Source organism: Gadus macrocephalus, chromosome 7 (assembly GCF_031168955.1).
Source record: "Gadus macrocephalus chromosome 7, ASM3116895v1".
Classification (NCBI taxonomy): Eukaryota; Metazoa; Chordata; class Actinopteri; order Gadiformes; family Gadidae; genus Gadus; species Gadus macrocephalus.
The window spans coordinates 24,234,504-24,249,467 of record NC_082388.1 but is presented as its reverse complement, the minus strand read 5'-3'; the positions used below and the strand labels follow the sequence as shown (position 1 = coordinate 24,249,467).

The 14,964-nt window shown below is 47.9% G+C and overlaps 1 protein-coding gene across 2 annotated transcripts in view; it reads right to left on the bottom strand.

The window, feature by feature from the left end:
- Window positions 1-6,981: 6,981 nt before the first annotated feature.
- The window catches only part of LOC132461979 (short transient receptor potential channel 4-like), a 25,303-nt gene continuing 17,320 nt past the window's right edge, over window positions 6,982-14,964 (bottom strand). The window contains exons 8-16 of one of the 2 annotated variants that reach the window (XM_060057516.1): window positions 14,319-14,458; window positions 13,503-13,703; window positions 12,961-13,076; window positions 11,335-11,530; window positions 10,519-10,713; window positions 9,688-9,738; window positions 9,411-9,452; window positions 8,748-8,837; window positions 6,982-8,432 (exon numbers count right to left, since the gene is read on the bottom strand). In XM_060057516.1, coding sequence (XP_059913499.1) covers window positions 7,650-8,432; window positions 8,748-8,837; window positions 9,411-9,452; window positions 9,688-9,738; window positions 10,519-10,713; window positions 11,335-11,530; window positions 12,961-13,076; window positions 13,503-13,703; window positions 14,319-14,458 — 1,814 coding nt within the window. In that variant the 3' untranslated portion in view covers window positions 6,982-7,649. The remainder of the gene's footprint in view (window positions 8,433-8,747; window positions 8,838-9,410; window positions 9,453-9,687; window positions 9,739-10,518; window positions 10,714-11,334; window positions 11,531-12,960; window positions 13,077-13,502; window positions 13,704-14,318; window positions 14,459-14,964) is intronic. The other variant, XM_060057517.1, reaches the window with a different exon arrangement.

Here is a 14,964-nt window from a genome sequence, read left to right as displayed (position 1 = left end):
CATTGCCTCCACCTCTCCTCCATCCTCCTTCTTCCTCACTCCATCATCCCCCCCAACACGCGCACGCATGCACGCACGCACGCACGCACGCACGCACACACGCACACACGCACGCACGCACGCACGCACACACACACACACGCACACACACACACACACACACACACGCACACATACAAGCGCATTTCTGCACACACACACACACATGCACATACACACACGGACACGCACGCACACGCACGCACACACATAAGCGCATGCATGCCCGCACACAAGCAAACACACACACACACACACACACACACACACACACACACACACACACACACACACACACACACACACACACTTTGGGGTGGCTAACTTGGCCTGAAGCCATGGCTGGAGAAGAGCTGGCCTTGATGTTGTGTCTGGAGCCTCTGTCACGTCCACACTGCTGATTAATGACGTCACTTACCAACACTAATACACTAATCCCATGTCGCACACAGATCCACGTCTTGTATTGGTACTACGACTACAGCTCCTACTTCTATACTACTAATAAGGAGCATCCATTATGCATATATGGAGGAACTAATTATATAATGTAGATTTCATATCCTGACTCTGGTGTCAATCATGAATGTGAATGTTCCATCACTATCGATGAATGTAGTGAATGTTGGAACGTAGTAGAGAAAACTCTAGAGAAATGCTCAACAGTGAGAGAGCAACTGTTTTGAGCAACAGCGATTTAATTCCCCTGACTAAGTAGCTTGAAATACAACAATGTGCGGCGTGGGCTTTCAGCCACGCGTTTTATTATGTTCATCTGAACACGTAATGCTCGTATTCAAACCAGTTCATAACTGAAACACATAGCTTTGGTTTCACAAAACACACTTTATCTTTGCGTTGACCTCTGCTGTCCGGAGGCATATGGGGTCAAAGGGCGAGAGCCCCACAACATTCTGGGTTTAAATACAGCTGTGGCCATTAGACACTATAGTGACTTGGGGCCCATTCATTTTCTGCAGCCTGTGGCTCTTTGTTCCATCCACTGGCACTTCATTCGTTTGCACTGCGATGTCCGATAGTAGGAAGGTACTGTTACAGCAAAGTTGTGCTGCGAAGAAATGTTTGATGAATCAACCTGCTGGTCGACCACACCACTGACTCACGATATGTGAATGAATCAATATCGGAAAAAAACGAAAATATAACAGAGGAAAAAGTAATTTAAAGATCAATTTCAAAAATAGCAGTGGACTGATAGACTGGAAAGATTCCCTAAACATTACCATCACAACGACAGAATAGCCTGGAGACCTTGTTGACTATGTGGCTCCTTGAAAAGCCGAGGATGATGTTGGACGTGTGGCGAGAATCACAGATGAAGGGAACAGACAGAGAGCCAACTCGTGGCCGGCATTACGCAGTCCCTCAGACTATGAACTTGAAGACAGCGTGAAGAGGAGCTGATGATGACAGTAGATGTGTGGCCTGAAACACAGACGGAGGGATAAAAGACCCTGGTGACCATTAAGCAGTCCCTCAGTCTCCAGACTTACATCCAAGAATACTGGGAGAAACATTTTGTTTGAACATTTCAATACGCTTCGCTCCACTGCAAGGGAGTGGAAAAAATTAAAATATGAATTGTAAAATTAGCGTGGTATAGTATAGTAATGTTGATAACATCTCAGCACAAATAATTGATATCTCAATAATTAAATAATTAAAACAAAACTCAGAAAGTTAGATACCGCATTCACTGTATTCCCATTAGTGTGCAACAGAAGGAAAGCTATTATTATTTTTTTCTTGAACTAGCACAAAGTTGATGCAGTGTTTTGAGTAATTGACAGCGTGAGTTGAATTGTCAAGTTGAAAGGCTTACCTAACCCTTGAGGGTGAACCTTGGAGTTGAACTGCAGTTGTGAAGTCATCCAGATGGAATGCGGAGGCGCAATTATCGGCGTCAGCACCGCGGAGCACGACCAAGAGAGAGCCTATATTCACCCCCTGAATCACATTCCGCCTTCACACAATGGATAACGTTTTTGGACGCAATTTCTGGGCAAACATGGCCAGATATTCGATTTGATCGGGATAAGCATCTAATGTATTAAAAAACAATAAACAATTCAATTATTAATTCTTATTAAAAAAAAAAGTCTGCCCACACACACACACACACACACACACACACACACACACACACACACACACACACACACAGGGCTGTTGCACCAAATCCTGGGCCCTGTATACAAGAGGTACTGATGGCCCCCCCCCCCCCCTGCGCTGTTGAGGGGGGGGGGGGGGTAGAGAACAATTGTTGAGGGGGGGGGGGGGGGGGGGGGGGGGGGGGGGGTAGGAGACGTGGCCGTGTGCGACTCCTAACATATTGCCGTGGGCCCCCCCTCTGCCTTGGGCCCCCCCAGGACTGCCTCACTTTCCCCCGCAGTCCTTCGGCCCTGCGCACACACACACACACACACACACACACACACACACACACACACACACACACACACACACACACACACACACACACAGGGCTGTTGCACCAAATCCTGGGCCCTGTATACAAGAGGTACTGATGGCCCCCCCCCCCCCCCCCTGCGCTGTTGAGGGGGGGGGGGGGGTAGAGAACAATTGTTGAGGGGGGGGGGGGGGGGGGGTAGGAGACGTGGCCGTGTGCGACTCCTAACATATTGCCGTGGGCCCCCCCTCTACCTTGGGCCCCCCCAGGACTGCCTCACTTTCCCCCGCAGTCCTTCGGCCCTGCGCACACACACACACACACACACACACACACACACACACACACACACACACACACACACACACACACACACACACACACACACACACGGAACCGAGTTACCAGGGACCCTACTTATGCAGACATCGCCCCCTAGTGGACAGTATGACGTCAGTACAACCCCCATGAGGCGTTGGTTCAGTCAGAGACACGGAAGGTCCCGCAGTTTAGTGTGTTGTGTGTTACGGAAAAGCAATTATATTTATTTACCCCATCATCATTCAAGGCACCATCATCAGGGGGCTGAACCCTAGCTGTAAGACCTTTCTTTGGATTTATTTTCTTTGGATGACCTAGTAAATATATAATTACCCGTGCAAACGAGGTCAGCTGAAATCCACACTACAGCGTCAAGGGGCCTCTTATTTGCATTCCACTTTTCCGTCTTGCATTCATCTCCATATAAATTGTTGTGATGGGCAATCATTGTAATTTATGTTTGTGTCTCCTGTTTCCACGGCGGTTAATAAACTAGAGGATTCTTATCTTCACTTGATAGTCTGAAGTTCTGTTTCCCTCCGCTTCTGAGGGGACCCGCTGGCCTTGCCCTGGTGAAGAGCGATAGATCTTTCTGACCAATAAGGAGCTTCATGATTCTTATCAAGGCTGAGTGCTCTGGAGGCTCTCGAGCATTATAAAAACGAAATAAAACATTTTGATAAAAAGCTTTTTACATCATGTAAGCATTTGTGTGCACTTGAGATTACTTGTTAACTTGTGTGTTAACACAACAGCTAACACTGTGTGTGTGTGTGTGTGTGTGTGTGTGTGTGTGTGTGTGTGTGTGTGTGTGTATGTGTGTGTGTGCGTGCGTGTCCCTCTGTGGCGGTCTTAGGGAAAAGCGGTTGAAGGACTTCATGCAGACCTGGCTGTGTGGCAGAGCAGTCCTTTGATTCCACATGAGAGAAGCTTCTGTACTTTGTTCAATATTTCATCATCTCCATCTCCATCTCGTTCTCACTCTGTGGCTGGAAGACACGACGAAGGTGAAACCGGATAAATACCATAAATATTCAATTGCATTTCATACGGGGTGCATGTACACGCGCATTTTTGTAACAATTTCATGTTTTAGTATTTTCTCTCAGAGGTCATGTTCGATTCAATAGATTATATTGCGGAGTGTGTGTGTGGATGATATCGGTTTTAAGCAGCCTCACCGAGTGTGGCTGATTAGAATCTGGGGATGGGTGGGGTGAGGCTGCACACCTGTTGTGCATTGAGCAATCAGAGAGCACAGGTTAACCCAGCCATCACCGCACGGCCTCAGGGGAGATCTCCTGCATGGCATCACGGAGCACCAGCTCATGTGTCATTATCGATCAACCTCTACAACCAAAGCAAGCAAAAGTCACCTATATATAGGTGGAGTGTGGCAGCCACCTTGGGGACGGTGGCGCGGGACGTGCTACTGGAACATTATCATTATTTTCTGAATCTGTGTGGGGGAGTGCAGGGGCTTGAACCAGTTGGAAGGTTGCTGGTTTGATTCCTCTGCCGTGTCAAGCGGAGCTTGAGCGAGACACTCGACTCCTAACACCTCCGATGAGTGGCTTGCTCATTCGGCCTGTCTGACCTTATCCCCTCGGAGTAGCGCGTGTGAACAGTGTAAGCTGGTGGCCTTGTTGTTGTTGAGGGCTTTGAGTGCAGGAAAGGCAAAAGCGACATGTATTTGTCCTCTTTGACATGGTGAAGGAGAATTCAGTAGAAACCAAAGCCCACATTTTATATTTCTGCGACTATGGGAGAATTTCTCCAATACGACGTGTAGATTTAGATAATTAATATTCCATTCTAGTTTTAGGGCCGAACTAGCAGGTACGACAAAATAGAGAAAATACAATTATCTTTTCTGTTTTCTTGGAATTCTGCCATTGGGCAAAAAATGTACAGGCATCTACTGTCCACTATAATGTTGGTAAGCCTGTGGCAAAAATACAATATAGAGAATAATAAAAATGATTTAAGTGAGTGACAGCCTGGGGAGGAAAAGGTGCATGAAGTGGTGTTGGTCTAAGAGGCTGTGTGTGTGTGTGTGTGTGTGTGTGTGTGTGTGTGTGTGTGTGTGTGTGTGTGTGTGTGTGTGTGTGTGTGTGTGTGTGTGTGTGTGTGTGTGTGTGTGTGGGGGGGGGTCACAGTGCAGAGGCAGAAGCAATCGAGGTGTGATTATGCATCATGGAAGACTCGGGGATAAATAGCTTATTCTAGCGCCAAAGAATAATCGGTGTGTTTATACGCATTCATATTGACGGGCAAGGATGTCGGGGGACCCCCCCCCCTTCCACCACACTAAGTGTGCTCTCTTGCTCCCTCGACGGTGAACATTAAAAATGCAGGACATTGAAGTGCAACTCTGTGTTAATTAGGTCCCTTATGCTGATGAAGTGGAGAGAAAAAAGAGGGCAGGCGACGGGGAAAAGGGCTGAAGCCAAAAAGAAAAGCTGTCCAAATCTAACTACACACTGTTGAAAAGGGCTGTACGGACTTATGACGACTTATAACGATAGCATATGGGTGCTTCCAACAATACCCATTGTAATGTTGCGGTTTGGTCGACTGCTGGTTTACATCACACTCTGTTAAAGCACAACTCTTAATGTTCTTTTTGGAGGAGAGAGTTCGCCAAAGCAGTGGGCAGTCTGTTTTTATACTGGGAAATACTTCAAAGCCATCTGAATGTCACCCACCAAACCCTGTCCTTCCAGCAAGAACTCCTTCTCACCCCTAGCTTCTCCGGCATAACCTGGATCTGTATTCATGGGTGCGCTGCTTCATATAAAAACGTCTCCTAAATCAGTGGCTCCCTAACCTTGTTTTCGACTGACCTGCCCCCTAAACAATTGAAGGATGTCTGAAGTCTACCCCTGATTATTAGCTGGTAATTTATGCGAACCACCTTCCAAGATATGTTCGACGGCAAACAAGAAACCGAAAATATATTCCACATGTTCATTTCTGATTAGCTCTCCGTTGAGTATTTGTCTGACAAAGTTTCGGAGCTGCACATAACTTTTTTAGAACATTCCATTTTCACACAAAAGAGTTTCATAATTCCTGTCTACGTTTTTCTAACCCCCTGTGGAAACCACACAAGTACACAGCCATCCTGTAACCACTGCAGTGTTGGATGTATTTAAAGCCCCACATTATTGACTGCACAATCCTGCAGAAAGGGCTTTAGTGAAGGTGAACCCGGTGCGAATATCTGATTATCCTGGAAGAGAAAGGCTGGCTCACCAATGACTCACTCAGTGCTGAGCCGGTAAAATGTACACCTTTAGCTCAGTGCCATCATGTTTTATGGGCAGGCATTAGGCTTTCCGCTCCAGTAAGCAGAATGCTCATTCCTAAGTGAAAGCTCCTTAACTCAATTCAGGCATTGCAAAATCCACTGTGCCTGTGCTTGAACCTATACTGGTATCGAGTATCTGGGAAGGGAGCCTATACTGATATAGAGACTGCCTGTGCTGGGATCCTATACTGGTATAGAGTATCTGGCGTAGAAGAACCCTTTACTGGTATAGAGTATCTGGGCTGGGAGCCTATACTGGTATAGAGTATCTGGGCTTGGATCCAATCCTTTTTAATCTTTATTCTATCTGGGTGATGTTCACAGCAGAGTATCCGAAATGTGAGACAATTTATCACTAGAATGTGTCTGTCACAATAGTGGGTTATAAATAACAGTATGACAATAGGTCCTGTTTCCGCCATGCCTCCCGACTGGTTCTATGAGCTCTCAAATGCCATTTAAAGTCCAGTTTCTTTGACATTTATTCTCGGGTTTATTTTCGATGCACTTCTGTCACTACGTTGACATCGGCCCTCAAAACGTATGCAAGAACCAAAGCATTGAATCAGATTTCTCCCGCCAACGAGATCATCCAAGCAATCCAACAAGTGTTGAGCTAATCCTATCGTAGAACATATTAATATGGTATCATAGTGTCTATATCAAACCCTTCCCACAGCAGTTAAACAAGTCTGTTTAAACCGGGTTAATTAGTTCCTGTTGAGTATTTACAACTTCATGCGTTGGGTGAATCATTTTGTGTTTGTTTTGCATAGAAAATCGATATGTTGAGGGTCAAAATCGGCCTCATATATATTTGAGATATTCCACATGTTTCTATGTAAAGTGCAGAAAAAGAGTAAGGCATGGTCAGGTCTCAAAATACAATGTCTATTGCGTATCTTTTTTTAAACAATGCCAAAATGGGGAACACTGAGAGGTTAACATTGGCTGGGGTTCTGGAGATGAAGAGAAAGAGACAGAGGCAGAAATGGAGACCGATTGGAACACTCCCTAGAGAGAGAAAAAGGAACATAGAATGGATAGATAGAAGGAGAGAAGGAGAGAGAGAGAGAGAGCGAGAGAGAGAGATTCAGAGAGAGAGAGAGAGAGAGAGAGAGAGAGAGAGAGAGAGAGAGAGAGAGACAGAAAACCAGAGAAGGTAAGCAGATAAGACAGATAAAAGGTAAAGAACATCCAGTAGAAAATAGCAAAATCTGGAACTATATTTTGACCCCCCCACTGATGGAAACCAATGACACAATCCCCGCGTCCATATGATCCTAGCATGATCAAGGTTAGTCCGATCTCTGACAGCGGTATGGAGACCGCTGGAGGCTGTTCCAAATGAAAAGCCTCCCTGAGCCTTGAGCGATCAAAGCTGATCTAAAGTTCCCCTATGAATGGAAAACCTTTCAATTATTTGCCGACAATCAAAACGCGAGAACAAAAGAATACCTAAAAGACCAAGTAATCCCTTCTTTGATTGTCCGTCCTCTGGTGTCTGTCTTCTGATGTGTGGTTTGGTTTGACGTCCACCCACACTCAGGGCCCCTCCTCCTCCGCTCCCGAGTGTCCCGTCTGCACGGCCCGCAGTCCGTAGTCATCCTCCGCCGTCTCCCCGCCCAGGAAGCTCTCCCTCTCCTCCAGCTCTATCGCCTTCTCCCCCTCCCCCTCCCCCTCCTCCTCCTCCCGGTCCAGCTTCATTCCGGCCCAGGACGTCCCTCCGCCGCACTCCCCGTCCTCCTTCCTGCGGTCCGCGCTCCCCCTCCCCCGCCGCCCCCCCCCGTGCCCCTCCGGCTGCCGGGCCTCGCAGGCCTCCTGCTCCGCCTTCCCAGGATCCCCGGCTGCCTCCGGTAAAGAGTACATGTTCAGGGCGACCCCGGCCGCGGCGCCCGCCGAGCCCGCCAGGCGTCGGTGGAACAGGCTGAACTCGCCGGTGTCCCGGGGGAAGTTCTGCCTCTGGCCCGCCTTCTCGTCTGCGGCGTCGGAGCTCTCGCCCGGCGCCCCGGTGGGCGGGAGGCCGTTGGGCAGCCCGTTGAAGGGCCCCGGCGGCAGGGGGGGGGCCGGCGTGGGCCCCCCGCCGCCGCCGCCCCGCTTCAGGATGGCGGCCGTGACCCGGAACAGGTTGAGCTTGCTCTTGGCCTTGCCGCCCGCCGCCGCCGCCGCCGTTGCGGAAGGGGCGGTCACCTTCAGGGCGGCGTTGGGGTAGGCCAGCGCCGACTCCCCGGGGCTGCCGCTGGCCTTGGCCCCCGGCAGGGCGGACTTCCCCGACTTCATCATGCCCATCACCTCGTAGCGGAAGCTGGAGATGTCCTGCTTCAGCTCCTGGGCGAGGGAACACGCAAAGGACTAGGATGATGAACACGTTGTAGACAAAAAAAAAAATAATGAATTGCTTTTAAGTATGAGCAGTTTTGGCACGGTTGTAGCCAGAGTCGAGATGTTATTTCCTGCAAAATAGGTGTCATATTACGTTATATTTTCTTTGCTCTTCGGATGATATTTGGCTCGCATGATCAAAATACAACTTACGGTTCCCACAAGCAGTTATGCAATAAGGTGTTACTCTAAATATATCCTCGTACATCACGAAAAGCATAGCCCCGTCGAGGGCAAATTCGGGAGACAGCAAAAGGTTACCTTGAAGTTCTCCTCCGTCAAGCCTTCCTCTGTCTTGGCGTCTCTGATCATGGCGGCGACGTAGCGCTTCACCAAGTTCCTCAGAACCTCCTACAACACCAAACACACGCACGATAAACCTCTCCTCAGTCGCCCATAAAGTCGACTTGGATCTGGCAGTCCTACTGTGTTACAGCAGAATTTCTGGGGGGAGACGGCACAGAGCCTGGGCTGGGATACCAAACTGTTACAGGGATATTCCACCGATGAAGACTTGTTCACACGAGTAAATTAAGCTTTAAAAGGGTTTTTATTATGACCAGTGGCCAGTCTACACGGTGCAGACATTTTCAGAAACTTTTTAAACTGTTAGCGGTTCCCAATTATTCGCTTTCAGATCCACGCGTACAGCGGCATTATTTTTTTTCCCCTTCAAATATGTAGAGAAATATAAATGTTAAACGGGAAAGGAAGCAGAACCCAGATTGAGACCGACTGCCATCATATTTTAAATTATGAATACAAAGTCGAATTAGACTTCATACGAATGGCTTCAGCAGTGAATGAAGAACACCACCAGACAGGGATTATCGTTTTTCCTGAGAGGCCCCCAGTTCATGACGTGAATCCGAGTTCACCCCCACACCTCCCGAGCCGACGTTCCCACGAGGAGCCGACGTTTACCTGGTACTGGTGGTTGATCCTCAGGTTCTCCGCTGCCCGCCTCTGCCACGCAGGAAGGGGGACGAAGACACACGGACAAACAGAGAGGGAAAGTTGAGTCATTGAACTAATCGGGCTGGGAAGGCTGGACGGTCACACAGCTGGGAGATGAGGCGCTCCCTCGGTGAGGCGTGTTGGGGTGGGGGAGGCCAGCTGTGAGCAGGGGGGGGGGGGGTAGGAGTGAGTGCAGGGGACGCCAAGCGGAGCCCACACCGAAGCACAACGCTCCTCGACTTACCCGAACGAGAGCCTGCACGGTGATTCTCCGTTGCGTTTGCCTCCTGAGGTCCTTAGTTCCTCAACACCGTTCATATCATAAGTACATTTGGTTTTTTTGAAATATTAGAATCACTACAATAGTATAGATTTCTGCCATGTAGGACTTGATATTGTCATGATTGAATGATCATTGATTATGGACGATTGATTAGACAGAACAATGATGGATGTAGTGAAAATGTTATATGATTAGGGATCATGGATTGTTTGCACTCGTTGAAACAGCATTAGTACCAAATGTATGTACGTAGTATGTAGAATAGTAGGAGTAGAAGTATTAGTAGGCAACTTTAAGCAGAAGTAGTATAGTAGTAGTATAGTAATAGTAGTATAGTAGTGGTAGAAGTAGTAGGATACTAAAAGCAGTGGTAGTCGTATAGTAGTAGTAGTATTATAGCATTAGTAGGCCTCTAAAAGCAGTTGTAGTATAGCAACAGTAGTATAGTGGTAATAGTATAGAAGTGGTATTAGTATAGTAGTAGTAGTAGTGTAGTATTAATAATAGTAAGAGGCCACTAAAAGCAAAAATAGTATAGTAGTAGTAGTATAGTAGTCATAGTGTAGAAGTGGTAGTAGTATATTAGTAGTAGTAGAAGGAGTAGTAGTAGGCCACTAAAATCAGTAGTAGTATATTAGTAGTACATAAGTAGTACTAGTATAGTAGTATATTGTAGTAGTAGTAAGGGCCACTTAAAGCAGTAGTAGAACAGTAGTAGTATAGTAGTATTAGCATAGTAGTATATTATACTGACAGTAGTATGCCACTCATAGCAGTAGTACCAGTACTCACCCCCAGGGTCCCGAAGGTCTTGGGGCGTTGGGAGCGGGTCCTCTTGCACACCTGTCTCTTGATCCAGCAGGTGAGGTACCAGGCCGACTTGGGGCTGGGGATGATGTTGAAGGGGGAGGGCAGGGTGCCCCCCTCCTCAAAGTAGCTCATCCACAGCTTGGTCCGGGCGAACTTCCACTCGATGTCTGCATGGTCCTGAAAGAAACACATTTCAAACCCGCCAGACATTTGTGGCGTAATGTCGTCGTGCCAACATGTTTTTCATTTTTTTAATGGATGTGAGAATGAGGCGAGTGTTTACAGAAAGGCTCCCAGAAGTAATATAACGCAGTGGCGCTCCCGTTCTAACAAAGAAGGGTGTTGTTGCTTCTGGCCCTTGCATAATAAGTTTAATATACAACACATTGAGACAGAGAGAATCCAACGAGGAATTGCCCATACCATCGCTCACATATTATCATTCATGCTACATCTGACAATTGTATGTACAGGCTACCCTGGGTCATACTGGTTCCTACTGTGACTGCTCTACCTCTTCTATGTCCTTATTTTTACTCGCCACTTTGAACCAGAGAGACAATGTGATAGTTCAATTTGAGAAAAAGAGAGGTAAGCATTGAGCAGTTAGGGGTTAGGTAGCTGACTCAGGGAAGCCTGCATGTCGACTGTGGACATTGAGGGGTTTACGAAACCAGAACTATTATAGTATATAGTAACGTGTATCAAACCCAATGCACCCAAACTACCACAGAGCTATCCTTCACATCACTGATCTTCAGGGATGTTATGAGAGGGCGTGTTGGGTGTGTGTCTTACGGCGATGTGCTGGTAGGAGTTGTTCATCATGGCGATGAGCATGTTGAGGAGCACCACCAGTGAGATGATGTTGTAGGTGCCGAACATGGTGGCGCCCACGAACTCGGTGAACTGGTGGTCGGCGTCCACGTTGGTGACGTACAGGTTGATCAGGCCGAAGATGGACCAGAACAGAGACTGCAGAGTCTCAAATAACCTGGGGAGGAAACAGTGTTCTGTTTGTCATGTCTAGAATGATAAGAATTAACGTGGACCAGAACAGAGGCTGCAGAGTCTCAAACACGCACGCACGCACGCACGCACGCACGCACGCACGCACGCACGCACGCACACGCACACGCACACACACACACTTTAGTTTATTTACTGAATACAATACAAAAACACACACACGTCACCACCACACCTACACACACACTGACAGAATAAGTACAAGAACAAACGATCAGGTTCCTCCACTTCCCGGTTGTGAGACAGTTCTCAGGGGTGATGAAAAAATGTGATCTAGAATGCAACACTCTAAACCAGTCTTAACTGGGGGATCCCAGGGCACTTTGAGTGGGAGGCAGAGCATATGCCAGCTTTAATCTTCAGAAAGAAGCTTATGTTAATATAGAAAATGTAATTCATGTTTCAATGGCTTTTTATTTCATTGAGTCCTTCCCAAATTATTGCAGCTTTTAGCTTGTTTCATGTTTTGAAGGCCTTGTTGATTACTGTAATATTGGTAAACACATTTATTTTGGGGTTTTGCCTTAATCACTAATGACACTTGTGGGTCCTGAGGCCAGAGCAGATAAGCACCAGTGCTCTGAAGCAGCGGCCCGCAAACTTGGGGTACGTGAACTAGTGCTGTACCAGGTCGCAAGAAAGAATAAACAACTTGTCTTGTTTTTGTTTTATTGACTCCGAATCTGAAAGATGTTTTATTTTGAAAAGCCACGGATGCACTCTCAGTCGACTGAAGCCATCCCGACTAAGCGTCGGCGATACGATGTTGATTAGTAGTGTACTCAGTCCAGGCTCAAAGCACGTGCATGATTCTGCACGTGAACGACTTCATGGCCGTCTCTGCTTTACGCCCGCGCACGTTGCAGAAAACATGCGACCCCTGGTGTCACACTTTACGATTGGTAACACAATACGGTGTAACACCGGCCCGCGAAAAATTGTCAATCACAGTACCGTGATACACAGGTCCGTGGTGTTAAAAAGTTGGGGACCACTGCTCTAAAGGACTAGACTGGGTACCCCCAGCCCGTTCTGCAGGCGATTTATATTCGCCCTGTAGCAGGGGCTGGAGAAGAGCAATACTTTTCTTCCTGTTTCCGATCCGCCTTTACTGGAGCCAATCCCCGAGCTGGCTTTTCCCCCTTGACGCGCTACTGGCTGGTTTAACACAATGACGACAGGGCAACGACGGCAAGCAGCCAATTGCGTACAGAGTCAGTTGAACTCCGCCCGTTGATCACGCCTCTTGTGCTGAAGAAAATGACAGCAGCCTCCCCAGACCAACGTGCAATCTACAATTGAGCTTGGTCGGGCAATAGCCAGGCAACTAACGGACCCCTACTCAGACTCTCCCCATTTCAGACACATCCATCGAGCCACCGCGCTGGGACTCACGTGGAGAAGGCGTTGTTCTGCTCCACGCAGCGGATGCCCTTACACTTCCCCTCGGCCGCCTTGGTCTCGTAGTAGAAGTACAGCTGGTTCAGCCCGTTTGCAAACGCCAGCAGGACCTAGGAGGGGAGGGGCAGAGTGTCAGCATCTCGCGCCGACCGGCGGTCATCGCACCGCCGCGGCCGTGGAGCTGGGGCGGCTCTTCCGGGCGTACCGCCATGTTGGATGTTGTACGTCCTGGCACTTAAAAATAGAACCTAGCATCGTGTCGCATCTTATCCTAGCTATCTGTGTTGTGTACGGGGGAATGGGTTAACCTAGCGATTGTTAGTGCTTGGCACTTGTTTCTATGAACATCCTTACTGTACCCACAGCGATATATTGTTGTTACTCTTCTTCTGACAAATGGCAATACTTTGCGCTTCTTTATCGCATGCGTAAAATACCGCGATTTTGAACAGAATATTTTTTTCCCCCCAAACACAAACTTTTTATAAATCGCTTTGGATCAAAGCGTTTGCTAAAGGCCCTGCATGTGATTGTACCAGGCAGTAGATGAAGAGGAACTTGAGGATGTCCAGCAGCATTCGTCCCAGGGAGATCTGCAGCGGGCCCAGGTGGGAGTTGGCCGTGAACAGGGAGATGAGCCGCAGCGAGCTGAAGATGTTGGCGATGGCGAACACGGCCTCGGCCACCAGGGTGGGGTGCCACATCTCCCACAGGTGGCGGGGCTTACAGCCGCTGTACTGCAAAGGGACGGGGACGGGGGGGGGACGGGGGGTCAGCATCAGGGTCATGTAGATGTGTGTATTCATGTGTATTTATATGTAGGACGGAAAACATGGCTCGTTGAAATGTGTCCTCGTAAAAGTGACTCAAAGTTTCAGTTTAAAGTTCGAGCTAGCGCGTAGCTTAAATAACCTGGGTAAATCTGCACTGAATGCTGATTGATCGTGATTTCAATACACATAAAAGATAAAGGCCAGCCCATACCTCTCGTTGTTTTCTAGAATCGTACCATTAAAACTCCCTAAACCCCTCCCACTCACCCTAAACCCCTCCCACTCACACGCCAAGCCAGCCTAACTACGTTAGTTCACATCACACAGCCAGTTAAGAGTGCACTTAACATTGTTACTCGGGTTCTTGGAAAGTCTCCCACTGACAAACGTGGAGGGGCTCTATCTTCAACATTGCAACTTTCATAGAGTGCGAGAAACAACCTTGCAGAAAAATAGGTTCCCCGACCGCGATAATTCTTTGGGTTTTATGAGTCAGAGCGTTATGTTCATATCGTGATTCATGAAAGGGTTATCGTTCGGGGGGGGGGGGGGGGGGGCTAGAGTGACCCGGGACCTCACCTTGGTGTAGGCTACGATCTTCAGCGAGATGGTTGCCAGGTAGAGGGAGTTCATGACGAAGTCCATGAGGTTCCACCAGTCATGGATGTAGTCCTGGAAGCCGCCGTCCCACATCTGCTTGATCTCTGTCCAGACGAATCCTGGACAGAAAACATCCAGGAGTCACATCACACACAATTCTTCAACAAACATTCTTCAAGCAACAAACATTCTACAAACAACAATTATAGGCTGCTTTTCACTTTCCTGGACACATTTATCAAGTCAATTGGGTCCAACTCTTCGTGATTGAATGACACATTCTGACGATACACAATCATTCATCTATGTATCCTTCCACTCATCCATCCACTTTTCTATCAATCATCAAACTGTCCACGTATCACACATAAATCCATCCACCCACCCAATCATCACCTATTCCATTCATCACTCCATCCAGCCACCCATCCCCCAAGAATCCATCCATCCATCCATCCATGCATCCATCCATCCATCCATCCATCCATCCATCCATCCATCCATCCATCCATCCATCCATCCATCCATCCATCCATCCATCCATTCCTCCATCCATCAACCAAAACATTCATCCATTCATCCAACCAACCAACCATCCAGCATCCATCCCCCAATAATCCATCCA